This window comes from Peromyscus californicus, unplaced genomic scaffold (assembly GCF_007827085.1).
Source record: "Peromyscus californicus insignis strain IS unplaced genomic scaffold, ASM782708v3 Scaffold_6__1_contigs__length_162567912, whole genome shotgun sequence".
In the NCBI taxonomy this organism is placed as follows: domain Eukaryota; kingdom Metazoa; phylum Chordata; class Mammalia; order Rodentia; family Cricetidae; genus Peromyscus; species Peromyscus californicus.
The window spans coordinates 99,147,066-99,167,377 of NW_026294584.1; the positions used below are offsets into that span (position 1 = coordinate 99,147,066).

General features: G+C 54.3%; 3 protein-coding genes across 8 annotated transcripts in view; all 3 read left to right on the forward strand.

The window, feature by feature from the left end:
• Positions 1-13,659, forward strand: part of Rab11fip5 (RAB11 family interacting protein 5) — a 40,461-nt gene extending 26,802 nt beyond the window's left edge. Inside the window, exons 3-6 of one of the 2 annotated variants that reach the window (XM_052719855.1) lie at positions 19-709; positions 6,093-8,066; positions 11,007-11,196; positions 11,453-13,659. In XM_052719855.1, the coding sequence (XP_052575815.1) occupies positions 19-709; positions 6,093-8,066; positions 11,007-11,196; positions 11,453-11,656 (3,059 nt within the window). In that variant the 3' untranslated portion in view covers positions 11,657-13,659. The remainder of the gene's footprint in view (positions 1-18; positions 710-6,092; positions 8,067-11,006; positions 11,197-11,452) is intronic. The other variant, XM_052719856.1, reaches the window with a different exon arrangement.
• A 1,454-nt stretch (positions 13,660-15,113) lies between these two features.
• The window catches only part of Sfxn5 (sideroflexin 5), a 129,020-nt gene continuing 123,821 nt past the window's right edge, over positions 15,114-20,312 (forward strand). For 2 of the 5 annotated variants that reach the window (XM_052721356.1, XM_052721360.1), the window contains exon 1: positions 15,119-15,255. In XM_052721356.1, coding sequence (XP_052577316.1) covers positions 15,154-15,255 — 102 coding nt within the window. In that variant the 5' untranslated portion in view covers positions 15,119-15,153. Of the gene's footprint in view, positions 15,256-20,312 lie in introns of all 5 variants that reach the window. The other 3 variants (XM_052721358.1, XM_052721359.1, XM_052721361.1) reach the window with 2 other exon arrangements.
• Positions 15,275-19,498, forward strand: LOC128099441 (uncharacterized). Its single transcript, XM_052721362.1, has 2 exons — positions 15,275-16,285; positions 18,867-19,498. The coding sequence occupies exon 1, from the start codon at positions 15,426-15,428 to the stop codon at positions 16,050-16,052; it is 627 nt and encodes a 208-aa protein (XP_052577322.1). The 5' UTR covers positions 15,275-15,425; the 3' UTR covers positions 16,053-16,285; positions 18,867-19,498.

The window sequence follows — 20,312 nt, forward strand, 5'->3', positions numbered from 1 at the left end:
TGCATGTTTCTTTTCCAGGCAGGGACTCTACACAGTCCCCCAAGCTGCTCACCCACAAGAGGACATACAGTGATGAGGCCAGCCAGCTACGCGCAGTTCCTCCCCGGGCTCTTCTTGAGCTCCAAGGCCATCTTGACGGTGCCTCCCGCTCTTCCCTCTGTGTCAATGGGAGCCATGTGTACAATGAGGAGCCTCAGCCTTCCTTACGGCACCGCAGCTCCATCTCAGGCCCCTTTCCACCCTCAACCTCCCAACACAGTGTCCCACCTCGGCCCTCCGAGGAGGGGCCTCGGTCCTCAGATGACTCTTGGGGCAGAGGCAGCCGTGGCACCAGCAGCTCGGAGGCAGTGCCTGGACAGGAGGAACTGAGTGCTCAGGCCAAAGTGCTGGCCCTGGGGGCCGGTTGCTCTGGAGAGGAAGAGGGGGCCCGGCCTCCAGAGGGAAAACCAGTCCAAGTTGCGACACCCATGGTGGCATCCTCTGAGGCTGTGACGGAGAAGGAGCGGAAGCCCCGGATGGGGCTCTTCCATCATCACCACCACCATCACCAGGGGCTGAGCCGGAATGAGCTGGGGCGCCGTGGCTCAGTTGGAGAGAAAGGGGGTCCTTCTCTGGGAGCCTCCCCGCACCACCCATCCACTGGGGAGGAAAAGGCCAAGAGTAGCTGGTTTGGCCTGAGAGAATCCAAGGAACCAACTCAGAAGCCCAGGTACATATTTAATAAGGCTTCGTTTGCCCTGTGTGGAGGAGGTTGGGTGTTTGCCCCGGGGCCTGAGGCTGGGAGGAGCGGGGAGCAGGCTTCCTGAGCTCTAGCTTTGCATGGTTAAATGGGGTAGCCTGTCTTCCTGAGCCGAGGCTCATATTGTGCCCACCGACACAGGTGAGTGGTAAGGACACAGTGCCCTGAGGGTCCTGTGGATCCAGGTGGGCCCAGGCCCTGGTGCTTGAGTTGGTAGTTTAAAGGAAGAGGGAGGACATTCGTGTGCTTCTTGGTTTCCTGACCTCTGTCTCTTGAGACTGGAGACTGTGCCTTCAGACACCTTACCCTGTTTGAAGATAGATGACTTCCCCTGGCTGCCCACCTGGCTCCGGGGTCTTGTCCCCTTGAGGGACGGGAGTTCAGTAGTTGCTGCTGCATCCCTCCTCCTCACCCCTAGTCGCTTCCTAGCCTCGAAGGAGACCATAGCAACTCCCTTGAAATATGTCCGCCCACCAAGGCCTACTGTTTCTTGACGCCTGTCGGGAGTGCTGGTGACTGCTGTTGGGAATGTGCCTGGCCCTCTCTGTCCCTTGGTCCTGGTCAGAGCCTCTGGCCCCCACCCTGTGTTATTCCGAGATAGGGCGACTGCTGTATTGTTTGGCAGGGTCCTAAGGAGGGTCTCCGAGGGCAGGTCAGAAGTCTGTCTGTGCCCAGCATTGGTGGCAGTTCCACCTAGTGTCTTGAGGCCAGTTGTTTCCCCCCTCAGCAGCGTGCCTCTCCCATTCAGTGGGCACGGAGGAGGCCGGGCCCAGGTGTGACGATGCTGCATCTGTTTCCCAGCAGAGGGGAAGGGCTGGACCTTACAGCTCTAGATTCGCTTCTGTCTCCTTCTGTCTTCCATTTTCCTGCTTCTCTGACTCCTGACAGCCTCTCAGACTCCAGAAAACTCAGGTCATTGATGGACAGAAGGAAGAGGGGGTTTCTGTCCTGGCCTCGTTGCAGGCCAGGTCCCTAAGCACCCTGCCTGCCTGCCTTAGGCTATCTATCTGTATGTAGGTGGCAGCTTCACAGCAGGCCCTGGGCCAAGCATCCAGGTAGAGCAAGAGGAGCCAGTTGCCTTCAGGGACTGTGAGCCCCAGCCCCAGCACTCTAGCCCTGGGTGCCTGTAGCAGGAGGGAAAGCTGGCCCAGGAGGAGCAATTGTGAGTTAGAATGCTTGATTAGAGTTCTAGGGAGAAAGCTGAGACCCAAGACAGCTCAGGGCATCCCCTGCAGGTTAGAACCAGAACTGCTGTAACTAGTTACAGCTGGAAGATCTCAACCTGCAACCCGGAGAACCAGCCCACAGGCCTTGGGGCATAGGACCCCTGTACCCAGCGGCTACTGTCACAAATCCTGAAAGTTTGAGTAAGGGCAGCGGCGCCCTCTAGTGACTCTGTGTGGCACTTGTGCTCCGTGGAGAGGCTGACTCTGTAGGTGAAGGCGGTGTCACAGAATTCAGTAGCTGCAAGATGATCCTCCTGATCCTCCTGACACGCTGCACCTCTGTTGACATGTGGCTGTTACCCATGATTTCTACTGATGTGAGGCTGAGAGGAGTCGGAATGGACAATGCTTATCTGGGCTACAGGACAATGCTTATCTGAGCATTGGTCTGTGGCATGTCTATGCCCTGTGCTTGAGTTAAGATAGGCCACACATGTTAGGTCCTCCTGTGCCAGGGTGCCTTGCTTTTTGTTCCTGTCTCTCACAGCAACCTTTGAACACAGGAAGGGATCAAATACTAATGCAAAAATATATTTAACTTAGGGGGAAATCTGGTGCAACAGAGAGCCAGGGGTGTTAGTAAATGGCATTTAGCACTTCGGTGTCTGCCCAGTCCCTCCAAGGTGTGGCAGACAGATGTTGGTGGTTGTAGAAAGAGTGGGTCATCTGGGGTGTCCTCTGGCTGGTGTCAGCATATTTCCTGTCCCATCTGTGGCTCTTTTCCCAGACTTGTTACTCTGTTAGCAGTGATCTGGTTTGAAGGATGATGTTAGGAACTCTGCTTAAGCTTAGAAGGCCCCTCGGTGTCTGTCTCCTCGTTTGTCCTGATGGTTTAGGATAAGCACACCTCCTGGACATGTTTCCTGGGAGTTGGGGCACATCTTAGGAGGTGTCAGGAGCTTCCAAAGCTCAGGAGGGATGTTGCCCGGGGGCACATTAACTACAGGTAGTGTCTCAAAGGCTGGCTTTAGCCTTTGAGGACTGGTGGGCAGGCTTCATAGAGCCACTTGCCACCCCTGTGACTAGTGTATGGAACACAGCGCGCATCTCATCCCAGGAAGCCCCAGCTAGTGGTGAAATCTGCTTTCCCCAGAGATGGCCCCAGGGTGTGGTTTTTAAGAAGGTGGCACATGCCTGCAATCCCAGCACTCAGGAGGCCCTGGCAGGAGGATTGCTGTGAGTTTGGGGCCAACCTGGGCTCCATAGAGAGACACTGTCTCAAAAAACTTTAAAGGAGGGTGGGTGGGGAGAAGCATTGCAGTGAATTGGTGATTGACATCAAGTAGCAGGTCAACCAGTTGTCCTAAGGTTCCCACAGGCCCTGAAGCTTGTTTCTGTGGGTTGAAGGGACAGGGCTGTTTGACGTCTCACTTCTCTTCCCAATAGTTGGCCCTGAGGGAGATAAATCAGCAGGTGTTGTACCCTACTTGGGAGGGGGATTCTGTGCCAGGCGGGCTGGATAGGCTCCAGGGTGCAGGAGTGGTTCTCAGGACACAGCCTGCACAGAGGACCACACAAAGGAATGTTCTTCTGCTCCCTGTGCCATGTGCAGTGGTAGGGCAGGAGCCATGACCTTCAGAACATGTGCTTGGTTGCTGTAGGGATGGCTCAGCTCTTAAAGGCTAGGCTTATAACCAAAAGAATGTGTGTCTGGTGTGGAGCAGGGAGAGTGAAGATGGAGAGGCTCTGAGGGTGAGAACAGGCAGGGCGTTAGCAGGCCCTGCTGGCTGTGGGAAACCTGCCGGGCCTGCTGCCTAGAACCCTGGCCTCAAGAGAGAGCCCTTTGCTGATTCCATACCAACCGGTTTGTGTGCATCTCTGGGGAACCGTGGTGGGGAGGAGGCTGCTGACAGAGCCTGGGGTTCCTGGTGGTGCTTCCCTGGTGCCCTTCTCCCTGAAGTCTGACTGGCAGCAGACTTCTGTGAGCCCGAGGGTGAGTGTGTGTATGTGTGTGTGGGTTTGTCAGGCAGGGCTGAGCTTGCTGCTGTGCGTGCTGATGAGGGTCACTAGGGCTATCATCACGAGAGGCCTAGAGAGAGGCTGTGTTGTTCAGAGTTCAGAACACCCCAGCCCTGTTCCTGGGATGCAGCTTGAGTGCTATGGATGCTCCAAGCATCGCTGTGACCCATGGTGGTTAGTATGTTGCCTCTCATTCCCTTAACTTCCAGGAGTAGACCTGTGCCTCAGCCCTGGGACCTGCCAGGAATGAAGGGAGAGGAGACATTTGTGGGAGTTGGGACCCCAGGCACAGAGTTCTCCCCCTTTCAGTGTCCTGTGCCTGTCTGGAGAAGCAGAACAGTGCTAGGAGCTGGAGGTGGGACATGAGAACCTTGCCTCCCTTCCCTCTCCATTTCTGCCTAGAGGTGGGGATCAGACTGAGAATCTACCCTCCAGCTTGGTTGGAGCTATTCTAGGGGAGAAATAAGGTCACAAGAATCTTTGAAAGCTGGGTATTTTAAAATTACCTTTTGTTGTTTTATTTTGAGACAGGGTGTCACCCTGTAGCTCTGGCTGCCCGGGAGCTTGTTATATAGACCAGCTGGCCTCAACTCAGAAAAATCTCCTGCCTCCTTGTGCCTCTGCTTCCCAAGTGCTGTTTATAGGTGTGTGCCACCACGCCTAGCCTTTATTTATTTTTTCTTTTTAAAGATAGGGACTCAATCTATCACAGATTGCCTTTGAATTTGCTGTGTATTGAGGATGATCTTGGGGGGTTGGGGATTTAGCTCAGTTATAGAGTGCTTGCCTAGCAAGTGCAAGGCCCTGGGTTTAGTCCTTTGGGAGAATAAAAAAAAAGAGGATGATCTTGGTCTTCTGGTCCTCCTCCCCAGTGCTAGGATTACGGGCTTGTGCTACCATACCTGGTTAATGCAGTGCTGGGGATAGGACCCAGAGCTTCATGCATGTTGGGCAAGCATGCTGCCACCTGAATCATAGCCCCAGCCTCCTTTAAAATGTTTTGGTTTATTAAGACAAGGTGTCATGTAATCCAGGCTGACTCTGTAGGTGAAGATGACAGCATGCTTCTGATCCTCCTGCTTCCACACCCCCAGTGCCAGGGCGTGCTCCGCCTTGTTCAGCTCTGAAAGCTCAGTTCCTGGGAGATTCTGACTGCGGTGTCCTGCTGAGGAGGCTCACCTCTTCCTCCATGCTTGTGTTTGGAGCCTCCTCTGCTTGGCGGACCTGGACTCTCTCCTGTTGCTTATCAGGCCCTGTGTACAACCTGCCTAGTCTAGACCTTGAGTTCCTGCAAGAGCGTGCGTGGCAAGTTCCAGACAGCTCAGCCTCTACCCTCCTGCCACAGCCCACCTCTTCTCGTGACTGGCTTGCAGAGCTGCCTCGGGTCACCCCCAGTACCTTCTGTGAAGTTTCTGGATGAGTGGGAAAGATGGATAGGAGGAGGTTCCCTGGATGCTCTCCTTTAGGTAGGAGGGGTGAAGTAAGAAGGTCCCAGGAACTTGGAGAACTGAAAAGCTGCCTGTGAGGAGGAACCCTGCTGGATAGCAGGGGTGAGGCTGCCAAGGTTGGGGTCTGACTGCAAGTCAGGCCACTGCCAGTCGGCTCACACTGGAGTGTTTGGTTTGCTTTTCTCTCTTCTTGTGTTCTAGACTCTGTCTGTCCTGGGGAAGCGAAGGCTCTTAGTTCAGTGTGTACCCCTTTATCTCATCTCCAGAGGCTGGCCCACAGAGGGGTCAAGTGAGGGTGCTGTCTGCTGGCAGGAGGTGTGCCCGCAGATGCCATGTGCTCCTTAGCCAGTTCTTCTGCTCCCTCCCCATGAAACGAAAGGGGTGAGCTCTCTCGGACACCTTGTCATGCCTGATGACAGCCCCGTCCTTACCCTTTCCTGCAAGAGCTCGGTGGAGCATGTCTCTTTCAGTTTGCAGTCCCGGGTACCCTGCTTGGTTCTCTCAGTGCTGTCTTTGTCCACGAGCTCTCCCGGGATCCTTCCCTTTGGTACCTCATCATAGTGGGGTCTTCCTTCATTTGGTCCCTGGGTCATGTGGCTGCATATAGCCCGTGTGATGGTGTGGCACCTGGCCTGGAGGTGGGGGTAGGGATGGTACTTGGCAGGGATGTTTCCAGTCTTAGCATTAACCAGGAGGCTCATGGTTTTGTCTTCTCCACAGCCTGGACGTGTCTCCTCAGGTAGAATCTGACCCAGCTGCTCCTCCTCACCCCTGCTCCCCCCAGGCTCTGGCCCCCCCTACTCCTGCTCCCGCTGCTGCTCCCATGCTAAGCACTAACCTTTTTGCAGCCACCTCCCCTGCCGCTGCCACTGCCGCTGCTGCCACCATTGTCCCCGAAGCCACCCCCTCTGGATTCTTGGGGGTCACCAACCCGTTCTTCACCTCCTTGCAGAGCAACCCCTTCTTCGAGGAGCTCAAAGCCGACATAGCACTAAATTCTCCTTCACCTGCTCCCTCTCTCCCCAGTGCCTCGAGGGCCAGCCTGGCCCCCCTGGCCTCCCCTGGGAAAGCCCTGCCTGAGTGGGACGACACCTTCAACATCTTTGCTGCTGGCAGGCTGCAGCCAGAGGCCAGGAGTGAGATTCTGGCCCTGGCAGGAGTGGGGCTGGAGGAGGATGGGCTGCAAGACCCAGGCCCTGGGACCATGGCAGTGAGAGCAGCAGAGCCCCAGAGAGAAACTGGGGGAGAAAGAGGTGGAAGCAGCGTGCGGCTGGAGCCCAGGGTGCCTGTGGACTCGGGACCGGACCAGCCAAGCTCAAGTGTGTCTGACCCAGGACCCCTTGGGTCTTCAGGGACTGGCCCACCCTCCAGAGCAACCCAGTTGCCCCTGAGAACTTCAGCCTCAACCCCAGACCGGGAGCTTCCTGCCTCAGAAGTTGGAGCCGCGCAGAGTCCAGCAGACAGCGGAGCATCTCTGTTCAGTTCCCCAGAAGTACTCAGTGTGTGGGAGAGACTTCCTGGGGACCAGGATGAGGAGGCTCCCCGAGATGGAAGCCAGCTTTTCCAGGAGCTGAACACAGTGGAGGATTCCTGGCCTTGGGATGTGATCACCATTTCTCCTATGGCAGAGGTTGCTTCATCCATCATGCAGGGAGAATCCGACGAGGTGCCTCCTCCCAAGGCGCAGCCTGAATCACCAGCTGCTGTGCGCCCCATGGAGAGCGAGGGGCACCCTGCATTGCAGCTGGAGCCAGAGCCTGAGCAGGGATTGGATGAGGGGTCATGGCCTGGCCCGCCACCTCCCAAGCCACCACGCCTCTTCACACCTACAAATTCCCAGGTGGAGGAGGAGGAAGAAGAGGAGGACCAAGAGGAGGATGAGAATGCTACAGGGGGTCTGAAAAGCGGGGGGCCAGGGATAGAAGAAGACACCACCCCAAGTGCATTGGTTGTTGGTCCCCAAGAGTCTAAGGAGGAGGGGGTGAATCCAGAGTTGGAGGAATTGTACAGCCTGCCCTCTGGGACCCTGATGGGTGAGCCAGAACTTGAAGAACTAGTAGGAGATACTGATGCTCCTGGGTCTGGAGCCTGTCCACCTAGGCCCACCAGCTACCTTGAGGGGCCCATCCCTAAATCCCATAGCTCAGCCAGCTCAACTCTGCTGAGCCAGATGGTCTGGGGGACTTCAGATACAGGTGAGAGCCTTGAAACCCAGAGCCAGGAGCTAGTCACAGAGGGGTTTGGACCTCAGCAGGCTGATCTGTGGGCCTCAGAGGAGGAGGAGGAGGAGGAGGATGCCTTAAATCCCTTCTTATGTCAGGAGAGCCAAGATCCCCCCAGCCTCCCATCTATATCACCACCAGGGTCAAGGGGATCCTCTGTCCACTCTGGTCCAGAAGAGTTGCCCACACCCCCAGAACCTGCCTTCCCACCTCCCCCTCTCCCACCGTGGGCCAGCCACCGCCATGGGGTGCCAGGCCCTCCATGCCCTCCCCTGCCTGTAGCCTGGCCCTTGACCTCTTCTTCCTCACCTCCCGAGGAGTCAGCTTCACCCCTTGGTCCCCTTGAGCTCTCCCCCACTGGGGGCTCCCCTACACCATATGGGGAAGACCACGCTGCAGCCACCCCAGCCTCCCCGCTTGTGCTTCTGCCCTTGGAGACACGACCAGCTGAGGAGCCCCAGCCCAGTGGCAGGTGAGCATCCACTCAGAACCCTTCCCAGGAGGAAAGGGGCGGGGCATAGTGACACAGGAGTAGAAATGCTGCACAGTCCAGCTTCATCTTTGCCAAGGGCACATGGTAAGGGTCTGCTCTCTTTGGAGGCAAGTGGTGAAGGCTTCGAAGCCACGAGCTTCGGTAGGACCAGCTCTGAAGCTCTTCATTTTATGTATAGGACCTTGCACCATCAGGGTGGCCCCATGAGCTGGGGGTTTGGGAAATAGCACCCAACAAGGATAGGGGTTGAGGAATGAGGTTCAGGGGAGTCAACATGCCCTGGCAGGAGATGGGAGTGAAAGCTGCATGTGCTGTACAGAGATGCCATCGTTGGGGGAGTGGGGTTCCACAGAGGGGCGATTCTTCTTCAGGCCTTGGGTGTATTAACAGGTAGCCGTGGTCCCACAGCAGGGTAAAGAAGCGGAGGGCTGGCCTTAGAGGAAGCTGAAGACAGGCTCAGAAGAAAGGAAAGGGAGCTTTCCTTAAATGCTTTCCACACCCATAACCCTTAGAAAAGGCTTTCCAGCTGCAGCAGCTGCCTCACTGGCTTGCCTTGTCATTGGTTTTCTGGTCTGGGCTCCCATCCATTTAGGACAGCTGAATGGACAGCTGATGCCTGTGTGGCTGTGGTCTCTATGGCATTAGGCCTTGGGCAGAACAGAGAGGCCAAGACCTCACCAGAGGTGTTGATGAGGCGAGGGTGAGAGCAGAGGTCGGGAGCCCTGGGATCAAGTCTCAGTGAGTGTGGCTTAGCAAGGGCAGCAGAGTTCAGAGGGACAGCAGTTTTCTAGGGGCCTGATCAAAGGCGGCTGGGCCAGGTGAGGTGAAGGTGGGGGTGCTCCTCAAATCGAGCCCTAACCTCCGTGAGGCCCCCAGCCTGCTCAGGCACCTGCTGGCTCATATGTTCAGTTGCTCAGGGTTGCTGAGAATCTGTTTTGTGCCAGACCCAATGAATTCCCAGTCCAGGTGGGTGAAGAGGGAGATTTCAGTGAGGGAAGCGGTAGGGCCTGCCAGTGACTCCCAAGAAATCAGGTCAGTGAGGGAATTTGACTCCCTAGTGGTGGATGGGGCTATGCCCCCCTGTGGGGAGAAGGAGCTGGTGGCTCTGGTTTCCTCATTTCCTGATGACAGTGTCGTCTTCATCTGACCCATGTCTTGCAGTATAACCTCTATTTATACTCACCACTCACAGGGTTCCTTTTCAGAACTGCTTTCATTTCATGTCTATATGGAGCATGGCCTTAAAGTGATGGGTGCACAGAGTTGTTCCCATTTCTCAGATGAGTGGGGATCAGGCTGAGAGCCCAGCACTCCAGCTACTTCCTGAGGGGGTACTTCCATGCATCAAGGGGTGACTGTTCAGACAGGTGGCCTTAGAGCTACTTTCCTGCCATCTCCAGTGCAGACCCCAAGGTGACAGGACTGCTCTGCCCTGTGTGGGGACTTGATGTACTTTCATATTTGTGAGACTAAACACCAGCCCTGTCCTGAGGAGCAGTGCTGTTTCTTGGGGTTGGCCTGAGCCTAAGTCAAGGCTGAGACTAAGTGGCTTTGCTTCCTATTCATTGCCTGAAGGCCTGAGGCCCCTGTAGGGTGAGAGTGGATTTCTGAGGTTCCCCGAGGTCAGGTTAGCTGATTATGGCCCTGTTGCTTACAACATACATAACAAGGTGCTAAGGCACCCCAGGAGAGGGTTATCTTAGCTTCAGCGAATCAGTCGGTTTCCTGGAGGAGGTGACCACTCATAGTTTTGAAACAGTAGTAAGAACTAAGATTTTAGAAGGAAGGGAAGTACCCCCAGGAAGAGGTGTGTGTGTGTGTGTGTGTGTATTTTCTGGAGTGGGGGGAGCTGTTGTTGAGGCAGCTAGTGGAGCCTGGGTCCTGATCCTTCCCCTTCTGCTGTGCTCTTGGTACAGATGTGCACCACCACGTCTAGCTAGAAATAGTTTTTGTAAGGGTTGAAAGATCATCGTTGTTTATGACTGGCGGGGTGGAGCTGTGGGCCAGGAGGCAGAGCAGAGCCCAGGCTGTCTTAGAGTGATCTTATCTAGAAAGGAGCCATTAAAGGAACTGTCCACTGTCCGAAGTGGAAAGCCATTGATTGTCCTTTAGCAGTTAGGTGCAGCCAGGAGAAGAGAGGGTGGCGGAGGCTGAAGAGGGCACGTTGGAGGGCCTCCCAGGGGTCTGCTGCTGGAAAAGGCGGGTGTGAGAGAAACTTGGTATAGAGCTAGGTGGACCCCGGGACGCAGCTGGCCTTGAGGTAACAACTGGGCTGCAGCTGGGGAGATACGGGATGTCCAGGAGGAGAGAGAAGCCAGGGAGCTAGCAGCTTAGCCTGAGAAGAGGCTGGTAGAGGTCAGGACACTAGCTTCGGTCTTGAAGAAGGAGAGAGGTATGTGGCTGTGAGCTCTGAGAGGTGAAGGAGAGGATCCAGCAAGTTCACTTGGCCTGGGCTAGCAGCACTGAGGTTTTGGCTTGAGTACTCAAGGTGAGAAGTTCGAAACTAAAGGCAGTCAGTCCCCAGGCTCTGGGCAGGGTTGTGAGAGGAGGGCAGGTCCAGGTCGAGAAGAGTTTTGCAGGCCTGTCCCGAGGCTTATGGTAAGCCCCCAGCAGAGAGAGGTGATGACGAGGAAGCACCACTGGTTTAACCCTAACATTCTCGTATTCTCAGTCTTGACTGCTGGGAAACTGAGAAAGTAGAGAAGATGAGGAGGAGATGGCTGGCAAAGACTGGTACAGGCACAGGAGTCTGTAGGCCAGTAGTCCGTGCTGGATTGAAGCTGGTGGGCTGAGGTGCACAGGATGCTGTGCCCTGGGGACATCAGCTCTTCAGCAGGTCAGGTGGCCATGCAGAGACAGTGACTCCACCCTTGTGCCACCCTTCCCTCCCCGCAGCTCACTTCCTTTTTGTCTTTGCAGTCCCCATCCTGTGAAGCCCCTCAGCGCTGCCCCTGTGGAGGCCAGCCCCGACAGGAAACAGCCCCGTACCAGCCTGAGCTCAGCCCTGAGCAGCGGACTGGAGAAGCTCAAAACCGTCACATCTGGCAGCATCCAGTCTGTGGTTCCAGCATCTCAGCTTGGCCCAACTGTGGACACCAAGAGGCTGAAGGTGAGGCTCAGCAAGGTGTTAGGAGGCACCCGAGAGAACAGGTGGTACGATGGAGAGAGGCCGAGTGAGGTGTGAAGGGCAGAGCAGGTAGCTGGCAGTTCCCCATGCCACAGCTCTGAAGTGGGGAGGATATCTCTGGCTTTAGAGATGGGCTGCTGCAGAGTCTGGGGTTCTACAGTGTGGAAACAGGTTTTGGTGGGCTAGCTGGTGGAAGGTCTGGGCCTCCCTTTCTTAGTTCCATCTTGTCTGGCCATAGGAATCTGCTGTGCTGGACCAGTCGGCCAAGTACTATCACCTGACTCATGATGAGCTCATTGGCCTGCTCCTGCAGCGTGAGCGTGAGCTGAGCCAGAGAGACGAGCATGTCCAGGAGCTGGAGAGCTACATCGACCGGCTGCTGGTGAGGATCATGGAGACCTCACCCACGCTGCTGCAGATCTCCCCTGCCCCCCACAAGTAACCCTTCCCTCCATCCCTGGAGGGTTGGTGAGGGCCAGTGTCATGCCCTCCACTGACTACTCACCTGAGTAGGGCACAGCCTGCTCTCATGGTCACTCTCCGCACCCCTCCCCATCCTGCCTCTGCTGGGGTTGCTGGAAGGGGCCCCTTTGAACTCCCACTAGAGCCCTGGGTCTTTCCTTCCTGCCCATTTCACACTAGTAGCTTTGGGGCCCCCCAGAGAATTGGAACAAGGATGTCAGCTGTCGAGATGGAGCAGGAGTGAGCTGTGGGTTCTGGGGTGAGCTGTGGTATCTAGGGCAACACTGCGCCAGCACAGATTTAAATCACCCCATGGGGTTGGCCGGTTGTTTCTTCTTGGCCGATCGTGCTGGAGGTCCTCCTGGTATTGACTGGGACTGGGATGGGGACCAGGGCACCTACACCTCAACCTTGTGCCTGTACTCTAGGAGTAGGGAGCCTGTGTGTTTAGTCTTGTCTCTCTTTCTGGGGATGTGTGTGGAGCATGTATACAGGGTGGTGGTGGTGGTGGTGGTGGTGATGATGATGGTGGTGATGTGTGTCTTTGTGTTCTTCAGCTGCTCCCTGCTCCTCTTCAGACCCCCCACTCCATGTCCCAGTGGTGATGGATGGTGGGGCTGGGTGCAGGGAGGATGACTCCTTGCTCCTGAGGTTCTCCCTGCCTCCCTAACATGAGACCCTCCAGGTTGGGGCTTTGGGCTGCTCATGTTATGGGGATCAGGCCTCCATGTCTGTTGTTACTACTTGTCCAGATGCCAAAACTGTGCTGCTGTGGGATCAGAACTTTTGGAAACCAATTAAAATGTGCCTTTTGTGGGTGAGGACAAGAGCCTCTGGATGTAGACCACTCTGGCTATGGTGTCCCCTCCCTCCTATTGAGCACATGAAAATGGCTGTTAAGGTCCTGAACGGGGAATGTGGACCAGGCTTTGTGCTTCCCTAAGAAGTACCTCAGCTAAGGCTCTGGCCAACCTGCTGCCACCTCCTAAGTCTTCTTCCCACTTCCTGCACCTTCCTTGACCCCCATTCAGAGCATCCTGGGATAAAAATCTAGTGCACAGTAAGCCTGGGGCTGCCCTGCATCTTATTGTGTCTGGCCTTGAGTCCCAGCTGTGCTGGACCAGAGGGCATGTCTGGGAAGTGGGAGGCTTCACTCTGCCTTAGGAGACCTGTACTTAGGAAATGCCTTGGCTCTCCAGCTGTTCTGTAAGCTGCTGTGCAGCCTCCCTCTTGCTCACCAACCCCTTCTGTCTTTCCTGGCTTGGCTGAAGTGCATTTTGAAGCCAAGTATTTCCCCTGTGGTCCAGCTTCTTCTTTGCTTGTGAATAAAGCAGGTCTCCCCATGGCATCTGCAGGGGTCCTTGGCGGCTGTGCATTAGCAAAAAGTATGTGTGAAGGAGGTGAGATGCTGGAAAAAGATGCTTTGGGCTGGGTGGAAAGGCAACAACTGTTTCTTCATGGGAGGGTCATGAGTTCACTCAGAACACCTCAGGAGGTATGCTCTGTGGATGTCAGTCTTCTGCCAGCATAGAACAGACAAACCCCACAACGGGCCCCCACAGTACAATTACCAACTCTAGGTCAACTCAGAAATGAAGAAAGTAGCCACCAGTTTCCAGGTTTTTGACCACATGGTGGGGGGTCATTGGGCGTTGGAGAGAGCCTCTTGAGGAAGTGAGTCCCTCTGCTAGGCATGCCTCTGAGCTCATTTGGTTCTGGCCCTGTCCCTCGTCCTTCGCCTGTCCCTGCTGTTTGGTCTTCCTGTGTGGCCAGGGCAGGGGTGTCTCAGGAGGGGCTCTGAACTGAAGCCAGGGTTTTGCTTGTGTCTGCTCCATACCACACATTGCAGAGTGCGGCTGGCAGACAGTGAGCAGGCACAGATCTGCTCTGCCATTGGTCTTCCTAGTTGAAACTCCTGTCTATAAAGAGCTTGTTCTTCATGTTTTGAGCACTTTATGAAGAATAAAAAGTTCGTGTACCACAGCTGGCCTGGTGTGTTCCTGTTTTGAAATGAGCGGGTGAAGGGGATTGCCTGTGTGTGAAGGCAGTGCTTCCTGGGGTGCCTGGTTCACTGGGCACTGACCACGGGCATAAATTCAGTGAGTGCCATGGGGGAAAAAAGAGGGCAAAACTTGTGATTTCTGTTCTGAAGCCACAGAGTTTAGTAAGAGGAGATAGGATACAAACAAAAAATAAAAACAGTTCTTTGGTTAGCCATCGTCTCTCCCCAGCTTTAGGATCATTTGTGAGTGCTGTTCCTTGTAGCTCAGCTATTAGTGAGTGGATGGGCACTTGGGCCACCTACCGCTCATGCAGTGTGCAGAAGGACAGGTTGGAAACCTCAATCTGAATCCCACCCTGAGATGGAGACTTCCCTAGAATCGAGTAGTTTTGTCCTGGGAGACCATTGTCTCCCCACCCATCTATGCCCAGGCTAGCTCATCAACCAGATAAGTAAGCGGGGACTGCAGTGGCCATTCCGCACCATTCTGCAGGAGTATGTGTTTATTACCCAGTGTGCTCTGCAGCTCCCAGTGAATCACTGTTGCTGGTCCTTGATTAGGCTCGGGAGGGAACTTCCTTGTGTCAAAAAAAAGGGGGGGGGGTCTCTCAGGATGCTTAAGTCACTCAATACATCTGAGTTCTAGTATAGGTCCTCCTATACCTGCATTGAAGATTTATCCAACCAAAATCATCCCTCCCCCACCACACCATTAGAAAGATATTTAAGCCCATAGTTGGTCGGCTAGCTGACACCTATAATTTCAGGACTTGGGAGGCAGAGGAAGAAGGATCACAAGTTTGAGGGCAGCCTGTGCTACATAGTTCCAGGCTAGCCTGAGCTACATGGAACTAGGCAAAACAGAGTGTCATGTGGTTACAGAATCCTGAAGCAGATTTTGTGGAAGTAGAGTGATGGAATCGATGAATGCTTAAGCAGAGCCTAGAAAAAGAACTGCATCAAACCATGGTAAAAGTATGAGTAGAATGTTCAAGGGTCATAGTAGCTTGAGCAGGCCTTGTTTAAGAGAGTGGCAGAGTGACAGAATGGCTGGAGTCAGGGTTATGCTAGAAGAAACGGCAGGAAAATCCCGCAGTGCGACTCCTTGCTGAAGGCCTTCTGAATTAACCCCACTCTGCCTGGAGTCCTTGTCTATTTGATCCCTGGTCAGGCCCGCGTTTGTTGGACGTTCCTAGTCCTAAAATTCAGGGCCGCGAGTATACCCGCACCTGCACACATTCCTAAGATTGCCGGTGCCTGCTGCTTTGGCGGCTGGAACCGAAACCAGGTCTTCGTGGGTGCAGCTCTCCGCAGTCTCGGGTTGTCAGGCTCAGAGCTGAGGAAAACTACACTCCCCACAAGGCCCTGCGCGCCCTTCTTGCTGCGGTTGCTCACGGCCAATCGGGAGAGGCAACTGTGGCGGGGGCCGAGGAGGGACATTTTAAAAGGGCTGGAGATTGCGGGCGTCAGTGGCCATGGCGGATACAGCGACCACAACCTCGGCGGCGGCGGCCAGTCCTGCAAACGCTTCCACCGATGCTCCCCCTTTCCAGCTGGGCAAGCCTCGCTTCCAGCAGGTGAGGCCCGGGCTGCAGCCCGCGGGTGGGAGGGAGGCACAGGGGAGGGGGTCGAGCCAAGTCTCCTGCAAAGTCACTTCAGCCCGAGGGTCTCCAACCCGCGGCCACCAGAGCCTACAGCTAGTGCGGGGACCTCGGCTGTAGCCGCCCGTTTCCCATTGGTCAACCGGATGGGCGAGGTCTCCCACCCTGGCTTCTTATTGGCGGGTGGCGCAGTCACTCCTCGGATACCCGCGCCCTGCCACCGCCCCCGTCCGCGTCGCGCGGTGATTGGCCACGCGGGTCGCGGGTCCCGGGTCCGAGTGGCTCTGAAGGGTCACTCTGGCAAGTGCGCCTTAGGCGCAAAGTTCCAGTCCTGTGCTTCATGGGCAGGTGGTGTACCTGGGGCGCTTCTCAACTTCTTCCCGAGTGGGACTGACCTTCCTTGTGAGCTGCGGGACAGTCGCGGGGCAAAACTCCCTGGTCACGCCCCACGGTCACGCTCCGGTTCCTCGACCTCCAGCAGGGTGCTATGTGCACCCCAGGATGGGACCGCGTGCACGGATGCAGCGACCCGATCCCTATCCCCGGGTCGGGGCTTCAGTGACGAGACCAGCCGGCCTCCTAATGCGCTCTGCGAGGATGTGGCTGGGACGCGGGAGAGAGCCGGGTGCGGGGAAACGCTGTGTCATCCTCGGGAGCCGCCGCGCTCCTCCCGAGGGTCCCGAGCGTGCCCTAGTCCCGCACTCGTTGCTTCCTGGCGCCGCGCAGCGCTGGCCCCCATCCACACCCGCTTGGGCTTTCGGGGTGCACAGTGACTGTGGTTAGCCTAACCCCGGGACACACAAACCTAGGAACCCGGCAGGGCATCACTAACTCGGCCACGGAACCGGAGATCCAGGTCTGTGAGCCAGGGACCTGGCGGCACAGTTCCAACACCGCAGACCCTCCCCGGCTGCTTCCAGAGCTGAAGTGAGCCTGGCCTTGCCAGGAGTAAGGGTAGCAGATGTGCTAGAGAGAACTTTGAAGGAAGAAATGAAATGCTACAAAGGTGGGGTGCAATGGCTTTTTTAGAGGGGGGTGGGCGTGGAGGTGAGACTGGGTTCAAATTCAGCCCCCCAACTTCACTGAGCTGAGCTTTCTGAGAATATGTCCCTAGAGTTTTTAAATGGGACTTGATTTCTTTTAAAAATAGACTGTCTCAGCATGGAGGAATCTGGAGAGACTTAATGTCTCAGTAGTGTAAAATGCCTCCTATGGCGACGCGGTTAGGGGTGCCTGTGCCTGGCCTTGAGTGACTCTCTATTTGTCTCCACCCCCCATTCTGCTCATCCTTCAGCCAGACAGGCACCCCCCCGCTGGGAAACACTTGCTGTCTTTGGAACCACCACCCCGTGGTCCTATCAGAACGCCAAACTCCCTCCCGCACGGCACCCGCAGTGGGAATCTCGCAGCTTACTCTTCAGTAGTATTCCCTGTAGCCTTCAACTCTGAGAAAAGGGGTTGATCTTACCCCGGGGCAGTTAGGCTTTCATAACATGCCCTGAGTAAGGGTTTCTTTCCCTGGTGTCTGGTATCTGGGTGGCACTTGGGACATTTATTTACTCAACAGACATTACTGAGTACCCTTTATTGGCTTTCTGCTCTGGGCTATTTGCTCTGATCACTAGTGGAGTGAGTGTGTTTGAGGAAGGTTAGTGCCTGCAACTGTTCATATCCGTCACCTCTAGAAGTGAAGTATGCGGTAATCTCGGCGGCGGAGGCTCCCATTGCTGCCAGCATAGTGGCCTGATAAGAAAGGGTGCTCAGTGGATCTGATTCACGCATGCTGAGAACTTCTCTTTCCTCCACATCTGCCCCTCCCTCTGCAATCAGCTCAGCCGGCCACCCAAGTGCTGGAGTCATAAACCTAGATTCTATACTTCCTAGCCCCTTCAGTCCAGCCAGAGCTGTGATAGCTTCTCCCCAAAAAGTCTTGTAGCTGCCCTCTCCCAAGGCTAAGTCAGACTCTGTCATCTGTTTCTATGGGAGTCCCTGACAGGTCCCCGGCTTCCAGTTCCAGGCCCTCTTCCAATCCTTCCCTTTTCTCTAAGGCAGACTCCCAGCAATGCGGGTCTGATCAGATGATTCCCATACAGGCAGCATCCTTAAACACCCTGCAGTGGGTTTCTCTACTTTTGAGGTACAGACTTCGAATCTGAAGGGACCCAAAGTTCTGCAGGGCCCACTCTTGGACACTTGACTCTCCACTTGCACCCTTCTTTCCACCATACTGTTTTTTTTTTTTCAGCCCTCAGACCTATCCTGTTCCCTCCCGTGCCTGGATCATCCCCTGGAACATCTCTTGTCCCAGCTCTCAACCCCCCCCCCCATCCCTGCATTATCCACAAAGCATTGTTTCCTCCAAGGAGCCTCATGCCCCTGGCTTCTTTATTACCATATGTTTCCACTTTTGATCGTATACTCCATGGGATCAGGGATTGTGCCTACCTTGTCGTGGTGTTCCCCTCTACTGTGAGGTTTTCACATTAGCATAGTGTCTGGTGGCCAAAGAATGTCACAGAGCTTTATGAATGAGTGAGGCTCTGCAGTGGGGTTTGTGGAATTGAATGGAATTGACTTACAAGTCTGTGATTGGACCGATTGGCCAAATTTTATCTAAATTGTGTCCTTTAGGAATCTTGTAAAATGGCAACGTTGTTCCACTCTTTAAGAGGTAATTCTAAAGGCACAGTAGTTTGTTACATATATTCTGAGTAGGCAGGGTCCTTCAGGGGCTGCCTTCTAAACTCTCTATGTAGCTGAGGATGACCTTGGATATCTGATCCTCCTGTCTCTACCTCCTTGCCTGGGCCCAGCCATCTTCATCTAGGTCCTGGGTCCTGTTCTCAGTGTTTGGCACACAGTAGGTGTCTAGTGACTGCTGATAATAGCCTTCACTGGCCTGGCAGATGTCTGCGGACAGTGGTTCATTAACCATGGTCCATTCCCAGAGCTCACTCAGGGAGCGCCCTCAGATCCCCACCTAGTCTCAGCTTCCCCCCACCCCAGAGTCTCATGAAGTCCATATTGTCCTCAAACTTGACCATGTAGTCAAGGTTGACCCTGAACTTCTGATCTGCCTGCCTCCACCTCTGTAGTGCAGGGATTACAGGCATTCAACACCACACCTAGTTTTATGGGGTGCTGGGGGCCAAGCCCACGGCCTGGTGCGTGCTAGGCAAACATTCTATCAACTGAGCTACAGCCCTAGTGCTTTTAGTGGGATCGGGGACTGAGGTCTTCCTTTCTCTCGGAAGCCCTTCCTTCTCTCTATGAAGGAAGGTAGGGGGAGGGGCAGGACTGAGCAGGATCAGCGTGCAGAGAAAGGGTGACGGATGGGTTTTGTCTATGGCTATTTTTCTCTCCATAAGATGATGCTGGTGGCCCCGCCCCCCTGCACATTGGCTTATGAAAATTTTATGGCCCTTTGTGACAGGTACAATGTCCTCTAGTTTTCAGGTGAGACACTGCAGTTCACAGACAGATTCAGTGGCTTCCCAGGCAGCCTAGCTCCAGAGTCCAGGCTGACTTATTTACTGTCACTTTTTTTTTTTTTTTTTTTTGAATTAATGTTTTACGGCCTTCTAAAGCAAACAAAAAGGGATCCAATGAGGCAGGTCAGCACTTCGCATGGCTGCCGTCCTGTGGGCAGGACAAAGGGACTTGTGTCATGGAGAGAGATCTGCATATTATGCCGGTGGTCCTTATTCCAGAGGTTTCCAACCACAAAGCCAGAGCCTTTCATCTTCCAACGCCTGGCTGCCCGTCATCCAACACCAGCTTTGCCAGTTTAAGGCCGGCCTACTCCACCTGTGCTCCTCCCCACTCACAGCCAGCGAGTCGCTTTGAAGTAAACCTGAACATCCTGTCACTTCCTTTACTCACTAGACGGTGGGTATATCTAAAAAGGAGCATTTGTGCGTGTTGTGTGTTGTGTGAGTGTATGGCATTCGTGTTCCCCTGTGTGTGGAGACCAGAGGAAAACTTCAGCTGTACTTCCTCAGGTACCATATTCAGCTTTAAAAAAAATGCTTTAGATTTGTAGAAGTTAAAAAAGAATTCCCGAACAACTCTCACACAAGGTCCTTTAATATCTCACAGAGCCAAGGTCCATTTGTCAAAAAGAGGAAGTCAAAATTGGTGGCTGGAGAGATGGCTCAGCAGTTAAGAGTGCTTGCTGGTCTTGCAGAGGACCCAGGTTCGGGTTCCAGCACCTGTGTTAGATGGGCGGCTCACATAGCCTGTAACTTCAGCTCCAGGGACTGATCCCCTTTTCTGGCTCTCATGGGTGCCCATACATGTGTGGCACACAAAAAATTAAAATAAATAAATAGGTGGGTGAGGTGGTGCATGTCTTTAATCCCAATCACTTGAAAGGTAGAGGCAGGTAGATCTCTTTTAGTTTGTGGCCAACCTGGTCTACAGAGTGAGTGCCAGATCATTCAGGATTACAAGTCTCACAAAAATGGATGGAGGTCTATAGAGAACCAAGGTTTGAGTCCCGGCATCCACCTGGTGGCTGACAACTATCTGTAACTCTGCTTCCAGGCAACTTGGCGCCCTCTTCTGACCTCTGCCAGCACCACACACACACGTGTACACACATGTGTACACACAATATCCAGGCAGAACATTCATACACATAAAAGTAAAGCCGAACCGGGCGGTGGTGGCGCACACCTTTAATCCCAGCACTTGGAAGGCAGAGGCAGGCGGATCTCTGTGACTTTGAGATCAGTCTGGTCTACAAAGTGAGTTCCAGGACAGTCAAGGCTGTTACACAGAGAAACCCTGTCTTGAAACCACTCCCTGCCAAAAGTAAAAAGTTAAAAAAAAAAAAAACCAAAACCAAAATTAAAAACCAAACATCTATTTAATGTGTGAATAATAATAAAAAAATAGATAAAAATCAGCACACTCTAGGTTGAATTGTACTTTGTTAGGCTAATATCTCTTGGTTTCTAGGGTTCCAGGTTGCTTTTGGGTGGCATGTCCTTTTAGTATCCTTTGGTCTGAGTTTCTCACACTTTTCTTCA